Source organism: Quercus lobata, chromosome 11 (assembly GCF_001633185.2).
Source record: "Quercus lobata isolate SW786 chromosome 11, ValleyOak3.0 Primary Assembly, whole genome shotgun sequence".
NCBI classification, from domain to species: Eukaryota; Viridiplantae; Streptophyta; class Magnoliopsida; order Fagales; family Fagaceae; genus Quercus; species Quercus lobata.
In genome coordinates this window covers 33,913,852-33,931,758 of record NC_044914.1, presented here as the reverse complement: position 1 = coordinate 33,931,758, position 17,907 = coordinate 33,913,852, and the positions used below count along the sequence as shown (strand labels likewise).

The 17,907-nt window shown below is 33.0% G+C and overlaps 2 protein-coding genes across 2 annotated transcripts; both read right to left on the bottom strand.

Moving 5' to 3' along the window:
- Nucleotides 1-874: 874 nt before the first annotated feature.
- LOC115969103 (receptor protein kinase-like protein At4g34220) lies at nt 875-5,966 on the bottom strand. Its single transcript, XM_031088672.1, has 2 exons — nt 3,795-5,966; nt 875-1,746 (listed from the first exon to the last, which is right to left on the bottom strand). Exons 1-2 carry the CDS (start codon nt 5,431-5,433, stop codon nt 1,082-1,084), a joined length of 2,304 nt encoding a protein of 767 aa, XP_030944532.1. The 5' UTR covers nt 5,434-5,966; the 3' UTR covers nt 875-1,081.
- A 7,964-nt stretch (nt 5,967-13,930) lies between these two features.
- Nucleotides 13,931-17,375, bottom strand: LOC115968193 (protein TIC 21, chloroplastic). The gene is made up of 4 exons (XM_031087503.1): nt 16,995-17,375; nt 15,895-16,152; nt 15,334-15,537; nt 13,931-14,411 (listed from the first exon to the last, which is right to left on the bottom strand). The coding sequence occupies exons 1-4, from the start codon at nt 17,286-17,288 to the stop codon at nt 14,298-14,300; spliced, it is 870 nt and encodes a 289-aa protein (XP_030943363.1). The 5' UTR covers nt 17,289-17,375; the 3' UTR covers nt 13,931-14,297.
- Nucleotides 17,376-17,907: the final 532 nt, after the last annotated feature.

The following is a 17,907-nucleotide window of genomic DNA, read 5'->3' as shown; positions in this document are numbered from 1 at the left end:
AAATTTTTTGAGATTTAGAACGGCTAATGAGGGCTTGTTTTTGTGTTTGGTGTGTCAAATGTGCCAAATATTTGGCATTTGGCACATTTGGCACACCTAATGGGAGTGCTCTAACATTTTATAAATGTGATCAGCAGATTGGAAGGTCTTTTATTTTTTATTTATATATATATATATATATATATATATATATTTTAATAAAGATAAAATTTGGCTATAGAATTGGTTGTAGACTAAGGTTACAATCTTACTCAATATCATTAAAATTACTTCAAATTTTGAAAATCTAACCGTTGGATTGCATGTTCATTACGCTCTTAACATATCAAATTTTATATCAATCGAATACTATTTTCTATATAATTTATAAGATTATATTTTATATATAATTTTAAACTACAAAAACTTGCAATTTAAACAATTTATTGATAATATAGTTATTGATATTTAATTTTCAAAAAATTTTACAAGTATAGAGGATATAAGAAAAAAATGTAATCCAATGGTGAATTTGTCAAAATTCAATTTCAATAAAAAGATATTGAGTAAGGTTGTAATCTAGTATTACAATCAATTTTTTAGTATTTTTAATAATTTTAAGTCAATTAAATTATCATTTAATAATTGATCTCCTACTCCACTTTATTTATGGTTACCCGTTGGAGCTGATCAAAATTAATAAAGAACCAACTAATCCATTATGATCCAACAAGACACCAAACTCATCAATGATCACATTGTAAATTAAAGAACCTGCAGAGTGCTTAATTAATTAGGGCCATGCATGATAACATCAAAGCCAGAGATGCAGATTACACATGACATACCCAACCCCACAATTAAAACAGGTTCTCTAGCTAGCCAATACTCACTCTTTTTTATAGAACCTCTTTTTCTTGCAAATTGTCATCAACTACAATCACCACCAAAAGTATCTTATACATACTAAAAATTTGATTAATCAGTCAAACATACTTCACTTTTCTTTTTATCACGTCGGTTATCCACATTCCTAATGCACTTTATGCAACATTCAAGTCAAAAAAAGATGAAAAAGAACACAAAGTGGGACCCAAACACATCATTGGCACAAGGAATTTGAGATCTTCTCTAGGGCTTGAAGGACTTCTTTCATGGACGGTCTCTTTTGTGGTACAAAAGAAGCACAACTTAGTCCTACTTTAAAGCAAGCCAGCAATGCATCCTCTTTGCCTTCCACTTCAGCTTTGATTGACACATCAACCAACCTCAAAACCCGGTTCTTTTCCTCGGCCGCTGAACCGCCGCTCCATTGGCTCAATTCCCGGTCTGAAAACACTTTCCCAGTTAAAAGTTCAAGCAAAACTATCCCATAAGAGTACACATCATACTTGGGATTGGTCTTGATGTTCTTTAAGGACTCAGGTGCTTGATATGGTGATGATGCATTTCCCATTGAGGAGCCAACTTGTGCATAAGAATTGGGACCAGGATTAGACAATTCTTCACGGGTGGTTGTGGATCTTTGAATTCCCAAGAACCGGGCTGAAGTGTTTGTTTTTTGGCTAGTATTGCCTAAGACAAGCCGGTCCAGACCAAAATCACTGATTATGGGTTCCATATCAGAGTTTAAGAGAATGTTGCTTGGTTTAATGCTGCCATGCACGTGTTTCTTGTCATGGATGTAAGCTAGTCCACGAGCTACTCCTTTTGCTATCTTGACCCGGACCTCAAGGGGAAGATGACTTGGTAATGAGCCTGCTTTTTCTGAATTCAACAAAAACATTGATAATCATAAATTAAAGGTTCATATAAATGGGGTCTTAGTGAGTTGGGGTAATTGTTAATAAACCATATTAGAAAAATTTTGATACAATTTTTATAAAAAATATAAAAAATTGTCAACAATGTTAATTGCTTTATCATTTTGCTATAAAAACATTTTAAAAAATAATTCATAAACCAATGCTTTTAAGGCATTCGTTAACATTTTGCTAAATTAAATAGTTCGTTTGTTAAAGAAACTATATAGATATAGATAAAAAGTGAGTTTATAATTAATATAACAACAAAAGTTTGATAAGGGTCTCAACTGTCAAATTTGTGTGGGGCCTTTGTAAACCCAAATTTTTATTTCGAACAAACCATGAATTTCAGTAAATTACACAATGTAATTTTTATTTTGGAAGGCACTATGTAGTTGAATATATTAGTTACTACGGTTGGCATTTAAACCTATTATTAAATGCTATCTGAAAAAAAACCTATTATTAAATGGATTCCACATGCCTTGAGCAAAGTATATAAAAATATTAGCTACAGACCATATATGTTTTGAAATTCGTGTAGCAATTAGCAAAGTACTATGTTTTGCTAAACTATTTATATCCTATAATACATCCACATTAAAAAAAAAATTAAAAAATTAAAAACAATTGGAAAGTTGTTTACGCAAAAGTTATTAACTGGAACCCATCATAATTTCGAAGGGGGAATACAAATTTGAAAAGTAACAATAGCCTAGAAAAGTTAGCTCTATTCATCTAATGTCTAAATCATAATGTACTGAACCAAAAGGAAAATGGTAAAATTATTTATTAATTTTATTATAAAAAGTTTTAATTGTCATGATTGATGTTTGATAACAATTAACAACCATGGTATATAAAATAAATACATAAATAAAAAAGAGATAACAGCTATATATGATTAGTAAACCATCAATAACATCGGGTCCAGATACTGGGGCATTTACATTACATTCTGGGTCTTCACTGTTTTTCTCTCATCAAAGCCACACAAGGATCGAGGAGGGAATCATATTATTCCTAAGTTTTCAATCATTAACTTACACAAACAATAAAAAATGCACAAACAAACACATTAATGCGTGGTCTCTCACTGTTCAGTGACTCAATGTCACCACTAGCACCAGTTAGATTTGCCTAAAATTACAAAGAATGAAAGAAAGAGATTGAGACAGTTCACAGTTAGCTAGGGTCTTTTTTCGAAAATGACACATGCATTGGCATGTGTTAGGTTAACAAATCAGGATAAAAGTCGAGGATCCTCTTCCATTATTTGTAGACTATTCTCTATAATTCATGTCAATCAAATCCTATTTATGTTGGAGGTAATATATTAGGTGAGATTATTAACTATGTCTAACACCATTTTCTGTAATTTTACAATGTGGAACAACTCTAAAATATCAGGATCTTCATGTACAACAAGATTATTCAAATCGAATACCAAACACACACAATGCTATGTTAATGCATGTAATTCACTTTATGCAATGAGGTGAGCCTATGGCTATGTGTCACTTTCATGCAAGGTATACATATTTTTGGGACTGACTGAGCTGAACCTATGCGTCGGTGTCTATGGATATTTTTTCCATCTCAAATCTCAAAGATATATAGATTTACTTATGGTGGATAAATGTACATTTTAGTGAAAAAGTAAAAAAATATTGCTAACATGCGCGAGAGGGAGGGCCCATTTTAGTTTAAAACTAACAATACTACCAACCCACCTAATTTTACCTCAAATTTTACATAATACTAATGTGATTAATTGTGAGTAGTCACTCAAAAGTGTCATACGTGTAAACATGATTTGGCAAAGATTGTTGTTGTGAGTGGTCCATCAAAAATAGTAAGTGCATGTAAATAGAAGTTGGCAAAAAGTGTCACAACTCGTAATCAAAGCCACCAATAATGTGTGAAATTAAGTGTAAAATTGGATGGGTAAAAAAGAATAATACAAGGGATTTTGCTAAAATGCGCTAGAGAAATGAAGAGAGAGCTTACTGTGAGTAGTGCTAGCAAGGCTGCCATTGCTGACAAAGTCATAGATAACAAGCTTCTCATCCTCTCCCCAGTAAAACCCACGAACCCGAACCAAATTGGGGTGGCGTAGCTTTGCCATAACCCTGACCTGGTTCTCAAAATCCCTCATCCTCTCAACTCCACTCTCTCCTATCCTCCTCACTGCCAATGCTGTCCCATCATCAAGCACTGCTCTGTACACAATGCTAGGTCCACTTGCTCCCAATATATAAGCTGAAGCTTTCAGCAATGTTTCTAGCTCTAGCTCTGTCTCTCCGTCCACAGTCACAAGCTTACCTTTCTGATCAAGTTGATCCTCATTTGGGTTCACTTCATCTACAACTTCCATTTTATTATCGTCTTGGTCACCATCAGAACTTGTTGCTTCTGAAATCTCTTCCCCTAAGCAAGACCACGCCATTGGCTTTTTAGCAACAGCTGGGTCTTGTTTCACACTCACTTCTGGTTTCTTTTCCGAAGTATTTGCTGCATTGGTTTGATTGAGAGTATTCTTTCTCTTTCTCAAGTGGTAGAGATACACAATGACCATGACAAGGAGGCTTAGACCAGCCAAGTCTCCCACTGCTATTGCAGCTATTGTACCAGGTTTTAGACCACCTTGTGCTTGGTCCTGAGTCCCATTAGAACTTGTTACTGGGGTTGAGTCAATGGTTTTGGGAATAGCTGCAATTGCTGGAGAAGATTCGGTTGTGTCATTAGGTGGAGTAGACATAGTGGAAGGAATCGAACAAAGATTTGTCAAAGGTTTGCCACATAGGTCCGCATTTCCAGCAAAGACTTCATTTTTTTGGTTGAGCAAAGCTAGAGACTCAGGAATAGGTCCACTAAGGCTGTTGAATGAGAGATCAATAGTAGCATTTTGAGGTATTTGCTTTGCAAACTCTGGTGGTATATGCCCTGAAATCTTATTGTAAGATAGGTTCATGTAACGCAAACTATCTCCACCAAAATCCAAAGGCAAAGACCCATTAAACAGATTCGAAGACAGATCTAATACTTCAACAGAATCAAACCCACTTGGAACAAAACCAGAAAAATAATTACCCCTCAAAGAAACAACAGTAAGATTCTGTAAAGCAGTGAGATTTTCTGGTACTTTCCCAGCCAATGCATTATCAGAAAGATTGAGTAACTGTAAGCTAACTAACTTACCTATAAACTCAGGTAGCTCACCAGAGATGACATTGTTTGAAAGTGAAAAAACCTGAAGCTCCGAGGCATTGAAGATTGAAATAGGCAAAGACCCATTGAAGAAGTTGTTGGAGAGATCAAGATGGCGAAGGTGTGTGATCGTTCCAAGGTCGGAAGTGATTGAACCCAGAAGCTGACTGTTGGGGAGGACTAAGCTGGTGACTCTGAACATGTCTGGTGTGCCAGGGTTTCCCATTTCTGTGCAAGTGACTCCGGTCCATGAGCATGGTGTTTGGTCGTCGTAGTTCCAGTTCTTTAGGACTGAAAGTGGGTCGCTCAGGATTAAGTACTTGAAGTTAAGCAAAGAGACCCCATCTGAGTTGAGAGAAAGTGAAGGAAGTAGAAGCAGAACAAAGGAAGTGATTCTGCACCAGAAATGGAGGCTCATGGTGTTGGATTTGGCCCTCATGGTTTCTTGAACTGGTTGTGCATGTTTGCTACAAGTTCATTGTGAAGAAATAGGAGCAATAGTAGTAGTCTAGGAATGAGAGGGTGAACAACTACAGGTATGGTTGTTTTGGTGACCAAATCTATAAACTTTGGTGTGAGATGCAACAAGGAAGTGACTGTGGAGAGCAGTGAGCAAAATGAGAGGTAATAAAAGATTGATATTAAGAAAATGGAAGACAAGTTGGTGTGAGTTTACAGAGAGAAGTAGTGAAAGTAGAAGAGAAAGCAAAGGGATGGTCTAACTCTGTGCAGTTGAGTAGTAGTAAATGGTACTTTAGCTGAACATGGGAAAAATGAAAATGGGCTCCCTCTTGCACTGCCTCTGCCAATTCCAGCTCTTTCTGAATTACTCTTTAGTAAACTTGGGCGTCTAGGGAAAGCAGAGAGGAATCTCTTTTATGCTATAGGACACCCAAGTCAGTTGGAGCCCATATCATGTTGCAGAGGAACCAAGTCCAACCTGCAATTGAGTGACTGACTCAAAATTTTATTTTTTGATTTTGTTAAAATGGTTTCCAATTTTTACCATGAGTGAAAGTTTAGACAACACAAAATGATCTTAACGAACCTACTTGGGAGAACTTTTTGGATGTCCTCGTTAGCAAAAATTTATTTTTAAAGAAAAAGATTAGGGGTTATATTGAGCTTTTTAGTGCTTCCTACTTTTGTTGACCCCCTTGCTTAGTTAATCATCTTGTAGTTATTAATATAAACACTTGGTTTGAATCATGGTTATCAGTTTAATTCATATAACAAATAGTTGTTTTTACTACTTTCTTACCCATATTAATAAAATGAACTTTAAGATTTTCAATTGTCATGAGTTTTAACTCAAGATAAAAGAATATAAATGATGCATACTAGTGTATAAACTAAAATTCTTAAAAAGAAATTGTTAAGTTCTTTACATTTTAGCATCTTTTATATAATACCTTCTATATTTAACTCACATTTGGTTAAATATAGTGACAAATGAACGGCCACCATCCCATTGTAATGCCTGCAAGTCAAATTAGTCAGTAAAGCCTATGCTTGTTAACTACACCCAACTTGCAAGGGGGTCTCTCAACCACCATTTTGTTACTGATTTTAGGTAGCAAAGCTGTAGACCCCACTAATTCCACTTCTAACTAATGTTTTATGGGTTAAAAAAAATTAATGTTTTATGGGTTTGGTTAATATATGTAGTTAGGGCATACATTAATCAATCATTTTAAGAAATTTTTCATGAAAATTGAATAACAGGGGATGTAGAAGCACTAATTCTGATCTTTGTAATGACAAGATTAACTGAGACAGTTTTGATGGATTTTCTATTTTTCAGCAGATGAAGCATGTGGTGGATTACAAGTGGCTAAACGCAATTTGGCTGAACCATTGGCTTTAGCAAACATTTCTTCCATATTTTTTTTTTGAAAGAGACATTGCTTTCAAACTTTATATGAACATCATATGGAAAAGCAGAGATATCAGCATTTTTTTTAGCATCTAGCTCTTCCTTGGTCCTGTTTTGTGTATTTATGTTTTGTACCACATTTTGCTTTTGTATTTATTTAACTCAATGAACTGTCAAACAATAGGGGCAATTTTGCAAGGACATGTATGTTAATATGTACCCCACATCAGAAGAGTCAAGTTAAAAAGAAGAGGAAAGTGGGGCAAAAGAGATTAAACTGTTTCACACAGTGACATGAAAATAGTCAAGAATTAAAAGGACTCCACCCAACTTCACTATTGGAAATGGGCCATCACCTATTAATCTATTATAGTAACTACTCTACCTTTTATCAAGCCACAGCAACAACCACCCTTGGACACACCTGAAAATTTTAACATCCCAAGCTAATCCACTTCTCTATCTCTACCTTCCCCTTTTTATAATATTGGCAGCTGATCATATCCTATGATTGTAATTACATATATTCATACTTGAGATAGCAAGTCATGGGTAATCCTAATATTAAACAGCATTATACCATTTTGTGATGCTTTTATTGATTGGTGGGCCATTTACTTTTCATCCATGCGTATTTGAAATTAAGAAAAAAGTCACACAACTCCATCAACAAGGATATAAAAAAATGCAGCGCCATTGATACTTTTGGTCATGGTCATGAGTTCATATTTTTGGATATTAAAAAAATGCATACGTAATGTCCAAACTTTTTATATATGCTTAAATATTTTAGAAAAGAGACAAAACTTAATAGAATGGAGCTTTTGAAGAAACGCAACTTCGGTAGGATGAAAGATGAGGTTATTGGGGTCTTTTTTATCACCATCAAATTTTGATTGGCTTTGTAATGACCTGAGTGAAGCACTAGCCGCATATGCACTTATATTTTAAAAAAGCCAAAATGACTAGTCAAGTTAGAATGTGGGGCTTAGCGCACGTTTGCTCAACTCACGCTCATGCATCTAATTCAATTAAATCCACACAATGTGAGTATCACAATTTTTACCACTTAAATTTTTTTCAAATTTTTAAAAATGACACTTATTGTCTTATGTTTTTCTTTTAATCTTATCTTTTTTTTTTTTTTTTAAAAAATTGTATCATAAAACCAAATCTTCTTAGCAATCGCTGTTTTGAGATTAATCTGGATAAGAATTTTATTTAAGAAATATGTAATTTGACTTAATTTGTAATGGAAATTAATATTAAGCGGTTATTTGTCTTTTTAAAAATAAGAAGGGTATCTAATATTTTCCCAAACCTTAAGAGAGAATATTGTAATTTCTCTTATAAAAAAATTATGGACTAACTCTATTCAAATTATACTAGGACAAGGTTACTTGTCATGCAAGTATAGCCATGAGCCTTACACTAACCTTGGGCTCTAATAATCTAACAAAATAAATAACTAATAGTAAATTTAGTAAGGATATATTTTTGTTTCAAAAAAAAAAAAGAAAGTAAGGATATATTTTCCCCTTTATAAACTAAAGCTTAGGCTCTAATAAATATAACCAAAAAAAAAAAAACTATAGTAAGTTTATGTACTTTAGACTTATTTTGGTATAATATAAATTAGGACTTGGGACTTGGGCACTAGAATCTAGATCATCTTCTAGCGTACGCCGTACATATGTTGTGGTAGTGTCACAATGATCCAAAGCGAAAATTCAACAAATGGGAGTTATTAAAATGAGATGTTTAACAACTGTACGAAGTTGTTATAAACATCTCATTTTCAGTTTTTAAACAATATTACACATATTTTCACACACATTTTCATACATATTTTCATATACTTTTTTATTCATACGTATTTCAAAAAACTATAAACAACATTACTCAAACTCCTCTACCAAACGAGCAAGTTTGGAAGTTATTACTTTGGTAAACGGAGTCGACCCTGTGATGCCGTGGACAATACTATATATTTTGTTTTTGTTTTTTTGTTTTGTTTTTTGTTTTTTGTTTTTTGTTTTTGTTTTTGTTTTTGTTTTTGTTTTTGTTTTTGTTTTTGTTTTTGTTTTTGTTTTGAGAAAGGACAATACTCTATATTAGTTCTCAAAAAGCACATATAATTAAGATAAAACAATATACTTTTTTAAATTATGTACTTCTATATGATTACCTTACCTCTTTATCTTATAGTTGTTACTATTAGTAAGCAAAAAATTTAGTACCACCAAAAAAATGTGCAATTTTTTGCCACAATTCTTCGTGTGACTAAGGTTTTATTTGGAATTTGAGAAAAAAGTTAACTTATTTTTGCTCTTAAAGTGGAAAAAATATTTTGTATCAAATGATACCACATCATCCATATAAAAATCTAATAAACGAGAGATATATATGTAAAAGTAACTACTCACTAACAAATGTATTTCAATTATTAGTGGGTTAGTTATTTTTTTGCTAACATGTCTTAAACTTATTGGATTTTAATATTGCTGACATAATATTATTTGATATCAAATACCTTCTCCCTAAAGTGGGTCCTATTACTCCAAAAGTTCAGCTTTTAGTTTTTTTTTCTACACATTTTCACCAAAAAAAAATTTCAATTTTAGCAAAATAAACCGTTTTCAAATGAATCCTAATTGTGATTTGAAATGTGGCATGTTTCTATAAAAGTCATAAAAAACTTATCATGAGCGTAAGAGACCAAGTAAGACCAGTTTGTTTGATAATGATTTATGCCAGTTCAAATTATGACAATGATTTGTAATAATATTCTTTTCAAAATTGCATCAAGTTAGGTTGTTTTGGCACGGCGGTTTGTACATATTTTTCTTTTCTTGATTGGCAAACAGAGTCATCAATTTGAGTTTGAACTGAATTTTGGTACTACAAGCTGTAGTAATCAGTAAACAAGACAAGACCCGTGAAAGAGGGCCAATAATTTTCAACTTCTTTTCATCCTTACACTTAAACTTTTTTGAGTGTCACGGACGTAACAAGCGGGTCGATAGCCATCCTTGTAAGTTTACTTTTCAGATATTGGTCCAGTAATTTTATTTTATTTTAATCTTTTTTTTTTTTTTTTGGATTTTAGTATCTGTTTGTCGATTTATTTTTGCTACTATTTATGAGTCTCACTATATTTTTTGATACTATTTATAGATCCTACTGTACTAATTCAGTTAACTTTTACTTTTATTTATAGTACTTTCAACAAAAAATTTTCAATTTCAACAAAATAAGCAGATCTTAAACAGCACAAATTATTTGATGTAACATTTTTCGAGTGAAAAATATTATGTAGATTGAGATGTGGAAAGAATTTGGTGGGTTTGTGTTTTTTGTTATCACATGTAGAAAGTTTACAGAGCTTTGAGTAGGTGTAAAAAAAAAAAAAAAAGTAATGCAAAAAGAAACAAATAAAATAATTGAGAGAATGCATGAATAATCTTTGACAACAGTCAGAATTTGATTTCATAAGAATAAAATTTGTACACGATACGCACATAAATAAATCAAAACCATTAATATGAATACATTTTTTTTTTAATGCAAGAAAATCTTTTTTTTTTTAAATAGCATTAATTATATTGTGTTAAATTTCTTTTTCTTTTTTACACATAAATAGGTTATTATGTGGTTTTTATTTATTTCAAAATTTCATTTACAATTTACATGAAAATAATTTTAGTAGTTAAACAAGCATCTAGTACAACTAGTGAATTTCAATATTCTAGTTAATATAAACTCATGTATGATGAAAATGTAACATTTTTTAAAACTATACTCATGCACCTAAAATTTTAGATTTTATTAGCTAAACTAGACATCCTTATATTTTATGATTCGTATACAAATTTTTATGAACAAGAATAAATTATTATATAAATAAATCATTAGATTAATAATTTGAGTTCTTTTTAAAAAAAAAAAATTATCACTTTTAGAAGATAAAAATAATGTTCTTCTTTTCTCTTTTCAATCAAAACTCTTACCTCATTTCCTTTTTCTTCAATCTTTGTTTCACTTTTATAGGCTTTGATTTTAATTCTATTTTTATTTTTTGAAAGGACAGGTTTTGAAATTTCAACTTATAATAGGAAATATTTTCCTTTTAAATAAAATTTGATATTAATTAAAAATAAATACATTAGGAAATCCCCAAAAAAAAAAAAATCATTTTTGAAGATGGATAGATGGGATGGGAAAAAAAACACACGCGCTACGAAATTTTTAGCGGGACTGGAGGCAATTGCCTCCCTTACCCCATATAGAAGAAGTGATTAGTACACTCTTAGCATAGTTATGGGTGGAAAAAAAAATTCATAGAAGAAACAAAATTGCAATAAGAACTTCAGGTTCAAATAGTGATAAATCCTTATAATCTGTTAAGAAAGAGAAACCTCAGTTTGGCCCTAGTCAACCTAAACGTTAGCCAAGAAGGCTCTATGGTTAACTTAGTAGACTTATGGGAGAAGAAGAAAAATCAAAATGGTTGAGTCTCAACAAGTGTGGTTCTATAACTAATTTAGCAAAAAGGAGGCGTATCTATAGAGCATGGGAATGCCGAATTTGGTGAGAGATTGTTTTAAAATTAGGAGTAGATTGTTAATTAGTCGTTCACTGAGATCAGTTGAGGGGACGTGTGTCAAGGTAGTAGTCCAATATATAAGGAGATTGAATAAGTTCTACAACTTTTGAATGTTAGTGGGCACTATTTTTGTGGGTTACTATTGTGGCCGATTGAGCGTGAAGAATGGATGGATCCGTAGGTGGTGACCATGACCATCTACATACCTTGATCTTCTTAGACAATATGGACATCAGTATAGGGTGAGTTTGTTTTTTGACTGACCCACATTTGATGTATTATCCCATTACAGTTTTCGACCACTTTACCTTTTATTTTTTCTTGGGAGAATTATTTGAAAAAAAAAAAAGAAAACTTGTATGAAGTTTGAAGCAAGTGTGCTCGAGAGAAACAGAATGAAGGCATTGCAATTGTAGTTTCTTGAACGACCCCACCCACTATACTAATAGTAATATTTTATGATCTCCACAGGCTATAAATATCATTTCTCATCCAGTAAAAGGAAATCCCTTCAAGACCATATAGTAATGCACACTTCAACCTCTCCTTTAAAACTCATCTTATTCAAGGTTTTCCTGCCTATGACACAACCTCGCATGCATTATCGTACCCAACTATAATGTTTAAAAGGACACATATAATTTAAAGTCCATAATGCAAATCACTTTAATCTCCAGAGTTGAGAAGTTTCCATAACTGTGTTCTTTTCATTCATTGCATAGGTGAAAACAATTATGTTAATTTAGATGCCAACTGCTGTTTAATAAAATTGATGGCTAACTGTTGCAATTATATCACACTGACACATAATGATTCAGGATTAAAGTTTTACCTGTCAATGCAATTTTACATATTTTACTGTATCTATAGGTGAGTTATAAATTTAAAGGTTTTACTAATATGTGTCCTAATAATGGCATATATTATTAATAAACAATTTTAAGAAACTTTTTATAAAAAAATAAAAAAATAATTAACTATTTTGACAACTTTTTCAACTTCCCATAAACAATTTTCTAAATTCGATGATTAATATATACTCTCAATTTGTAATATTATTTCTTAGAGATATGTTATTCTTTGCTAAGAGTCATCTCAATACAATTTCAGGCTAAAGGCATAAATCCAAGTGTGATTTCTTAGTATTTAAATATCACTTAAATACTATTTATTTAACTTTTTATACTATGAATTTCTTTTTTCCCTTGATGAAACAGTCTAGAGTTTCAATTTGATTAAATTAAGTTTTAATTGGATTAAATTAAGTGCCTTCTCGGAGTTGGAGGTGGGGAAAGCATGTAAAATGCACCTATATTTTTTCTTTTAAAAAAATTAATAATTATTCTACAATTTTTTTTTGGATATTTTTGCACAATTTTAATGACATTTTGTTTATGCAATAGAGGGCCTAGAGACCTTTTTAAAATTTTTGGAGAGGGGGGCCCTTTTCTAAGGTGAAAGATTCAATAAGTCTACTAATGGTGTAACACAAATTTTTTTCCCAATAATGCTCAAGTTGTTATGTTATAAGTTATAACTGGTATACAATAAAAATAGAATGTCCTATAGGAAAATGAATGATAATACACTAATCACAACTTTACCACCTCAACAAGTTATTAAAAAATTTCTCTCTTTGCTGGATATATCAATGGGAACCATGCCTCAACTAATTTTCCAAAAAGAAATTATATTTAGAGGTTAGAGTTATGTTTGGTAGTTAAGCCCTGGCGCATTGACAATCAGTAAACAGTTCCCTATGTGTAGCCACTGGGCCTCCTGGACCAGTAGAAAGTACTTCTACTGATTCATGTTCCATTAGTGCTCATTGCCAGTCTACTATCACTTTCACATAGACTCACTACTTTTTTTTTTTTTTTTTTGCACTGTCAGTCTCATTGTATGGTTGTGAAAATTGGTGTAGAATTGGTTGTGATTCTAAAATTTTTCGTCTACAAAATCTCAATTCATCATACCTTTAACCTGTAGATAGGGTAATGACTAATGAGAGCAGCCTATGAGCTTAACTCACGAGCTCTAACCTTCATCACTTCTAACTTTAGGTTAATTACAGTAATCCTATATTTATAATGTGCACAATAATAAACAAAATTCTAAATTAAATACCCTAATTTAAGGTTAATACCACACTGATCAAAGTAGCATCTAGATTAAAATATTAATGGCACATTAATATCAAATTAAAGAGTTGACAGTAAAATAAATTATAGTTTAAGGTACACATTCATACAAATACCATTCTTTAAAAACCTAGACTGGACAAAGAACCAAAAAAGATGGTCCTCGATTGTTGTGGTCTAACCAATGGTCGAAATGGTGGGGTTCTAAATAATATAATTAGTAGTTTTTTAATAATACAAATAAATAGAATAAATTTATAATATCTAAGATTTTTTTTTTTTTGAACTAATCCCGTAAAAAAATATAAAACAATAAAGCATAAACAGGCAAATTAAGATTATTGGGTGAGGGAGGCCTCACATTCAAACATTATCAAGGCTCTCAGGCATACAGGATAAAGCCATCCACCCTCAACTTTAGCCATTATCTCTGCAACTTAATGCAACCTCATACCTCCCTCATTTGGAAGGATTAACTTCTTCCTCAGGGGTTCAAGTACAAGTATTTGTAATCAATTATATTACATTAGGAAACATGGGCTGCAAGATTTTGGAAAAAGGAATGCACACAACTTCAAGTTCTCACACAGAAAAATGAATTTTCTAGTCATGAGTAACCAGGGCTCCAAGAACATATCTCACCTTAGAAATACATTATGTCAACTACCCAAAGGAAGAGTTTATGCAACCCTAGGAACAGGAATACTTTCTGAAGGTGGTAATGTCACTGATCGCAACAACTCTAATGAGAAAACAAGCCCCAGGAAATGAGAAAGGATGGTGTTTGCTGATGCCTGCAAAAAGAAATAAATGGATGACAATGGTATTATTTTAATAGGGAAGAACTAAACTACACGTGTTAATTTAAATTAACGATTAGCTTAAAATTTGATCTTCAATTAACTCTTTTGGAACCCACCAGCTCAGAAAGTCGTATCTAGTGCAAAACACTCTTGCTTCTGCAGGATTTAGGAAGTGGTTGGTAGCTAGTTTTATCCCAAACTCAGTTGATTAAAAAATAAAAATCCACTAATTTTACCGATCCAAAGCTTTTGGGACATATCCAATGAAAGTTTGTCTTGGCATAGTTGAATATTAAACTTGACTTGAGAAGAAAAATGCACTTCCAGGATTCAAAACTCTTTCAACTCATTACAAAGCAAAAATGTAACCAATTTAGGTATATCTATATTCTTTTTTGTTCTTTTGTTTTCCTCCAGGGTTCATCTCGATTCTTTCTTTTTCTAAGGTAAAGCAAGTTTTTTGGCTTTTAGCTCACACAATATGATGCTTATAAAGGGCTCCAGGTCCCTTGGAGCTCCTTTAATTTGACTTCGACTTCAAATGATTCACCTTCTCTATGCTCTACAGTGTTAAAAGGTCTGTTTCTAATTCTTTCTGAAATTTGGGAAGAACAGTGACAAGACAAGCCAGCAATAGCAGAAAGAACGATTATGGCTGGCAAAAAGTGACGTGAATAGAAACCAAGCCACTGAAAGCTAGTAATTTCTAGAAATGGGCCCTGAAACAAACACTCACTTTGAAATTTGAAAAACTTTACATGTATGGTTTTGCTGATAATAGAAAATATTAGACACTCACAAGGGCCAGGTTGCAAATTTGTCATGCTATAAGACTGCTTATTATTCTGATGTGTTCCAATTCAAAACTTTGTTAATTTTTCAATTGGAAAGTTATAATATGTCAAATGAGTACCTGCACCAAGAATACATCCAAAGCGAGAACAGGACTGTATCCAGGAGCGATTCCCTGGTAGTAAGGATTCGCAGAGGAAGTAAGAGCCTTGGCAACCAGCAATCCCACTGTAGCTTGCATGCCAAGAATGGCAGCACCCAGTCCAAGTAGGTTTACTACTATGCCATTTTTTAAGCTTTTCACAACATCAGCACGTGGAGGAGCCTGAACACCACAAGCAAGTAATAGAACACAGAAACTTAGTAGGTTTTATGAATATAATACTAAAATACACATTCTGTCCACTCCACGGGTACATTCACTTATGAAACGACATTATCAAACGCATACATATCTAGTCAATTTATTACAATGTAAAGTGGCATTCAACTAAAAACAGTACTATCACCAATCAGACAAAGTTCAAGAAGGCTTATACAATTCAGTTGGAATATGCAGTCATTTTCACATTTGATTTCATATACATTCACTAACTTCAATTATCATAGTAAAACACAATATGTAGGTCAATTAGACCATACTAAAACTAAAATATTAAGCCTTTTTTAGCAATGCTAATACCTTTGAAGGATCATTGGCAGTTCGTCGAAGCTTATCTGAAAGCCGAATATACCCAAATGACCAAAACACCGAAATGAACGCTGCTGCAATACCACCAGCAGTAGCATAAAAAGTAGCGGGCGATGAGACCTTCCCAGTAATAACAACTGAAAACGAAAGAATCACAGCAGCCACAACAGTGCATACAAGCTGTCCCCAAAACCCCATGGTACCATACCTCTTGAAACTCCTCGAAGTGTTCTCTAATCTTTTCGCCACCTACACCATCCAAATTGCTTACCTCTTTTAGTATTAATCAACTTCAAATTGTAGACAGTTTAAATATGATGAGCAAAACCCTAATGCAGAATTTAAAGCAACTTATGCGTGTGTGTGTGTGTGCACGCGCGCCTGTGTGTATAGTTTGTTTGGGGGGGGGGGGGTTCAAGTTAAAAATAGTGTAATTCTTTGCAATGTTACAAAATTCAATAACTTTTATTTGATGAATATCTTACACAAATGCACAGTTAGATCGTATTTTCTCTTCATGCTCACAACATATCGAGATAATCAGATATTAATAACTATCTTATCTATAAAATGTTCAAATCTTAGGTTTTCTATATTTTAAAATTATACAAAAAGCACATGATTTTACCAAAATTTTACCAAAGGAAATGCCATTAATATAAAATTTGCAATGTGTGTTAATTCAAAACAAACATGCACATATATAATTACACTCAGTGTAACTCTTTGTTAATGTTAAACCGGTGTAACTCTCAATTCATTAACTTATAATTCAATTTTATAAGCTTTGAATACTTTATAGATTTTAATCTCTAGTCACCTTGAGGGTTGTCAAATAAAAAAATTCAATTATATAAAATTCTTTATAAATAAAAGTCATTACCTATGATTTTACAAACATTTCCAAAACCCAAAAATTACTCAAACCCAGCATTGTATTTGTTGCTCTAATTACAACTACACATTATCCAAAGACTAAAAATAAATAAATAAAAGCAAAACAACCCAATTGACATAAATTGAATTTTGAGTAAAACCAACATCTTTCAGAGCAACCAAATTGTAGTTTGAAGATGAGAAAGAGAACCAACCTGGGTGAGCTTTGCCTTCTCAGTGTCATCGTTGGGTGTGGAAATTTGAGAAGCCCTAACAGTGAAGGAGAGCTTGGGTCCTCTGTGGGCGGGAGCAGCGTAAGAGGGCCAAGGAAAACTAAGGGATCGGTGGGTTTTAGAGGAAGAGAGGGGTTTAGAGTTACTAGTACGAGGAAGGGAGAGAGTGAAATTGGAGACGTGGCGGGCTGGGATTGGTCGACGAGAGGGGATGTGAGAAGTAGAGGATGAGGGTCCCGCTGCCACCGCCGTCGATGGCAACAGAAGCGTTTGCATTGTTTCTTCAAGGAGGTGAAGTGATCTGCTGTGCTGTCGACTCACCTGTGATGGCTTTGTGTATATTTTTGATTTGAGGAAGCTATCAAATACTTTGGTGTGGGCTTGGTTGGTGAACCATTTTTTGGTATTGTATGTGAACTTATGGATATATGGGTTCACAACCTTGTGGGCTAATAATGGATGTCCATTTATTTGGGGTTTGTTTTTGGATTTTATTAGCACTACTTTGTTTAAAGGCCTGTGGCCTAATGGTGGGAGTGGTTTGTTCAAACTTTGGCCCAAAAAGAATGAGAGAAGCAAGGGAGAACCATTAAAAATGCTAGGACTATAAAAACTTACACAATTTTTGTCACAACTAGCTACGTTGCAAGTTGTGAGTGGTGGAGGTGTGCACCCACATAGGCCCACCACTTTTCTACTACTCTCAACTCGTCACATGGCAAGTTGTAGTAACAATTGTGTAAGTTTTTGTGGTTCTAGCATTGCTCCTCTGAAATACTTGTTGACATATTTTGATGGGCCATAAGTTGATAATCTGGTAGGTTTGATTTCCTTAAAACCTTCTTATGTGTCAACCCATAGATAGATAGTAGTCTAGAACTTCTAATTTATATTG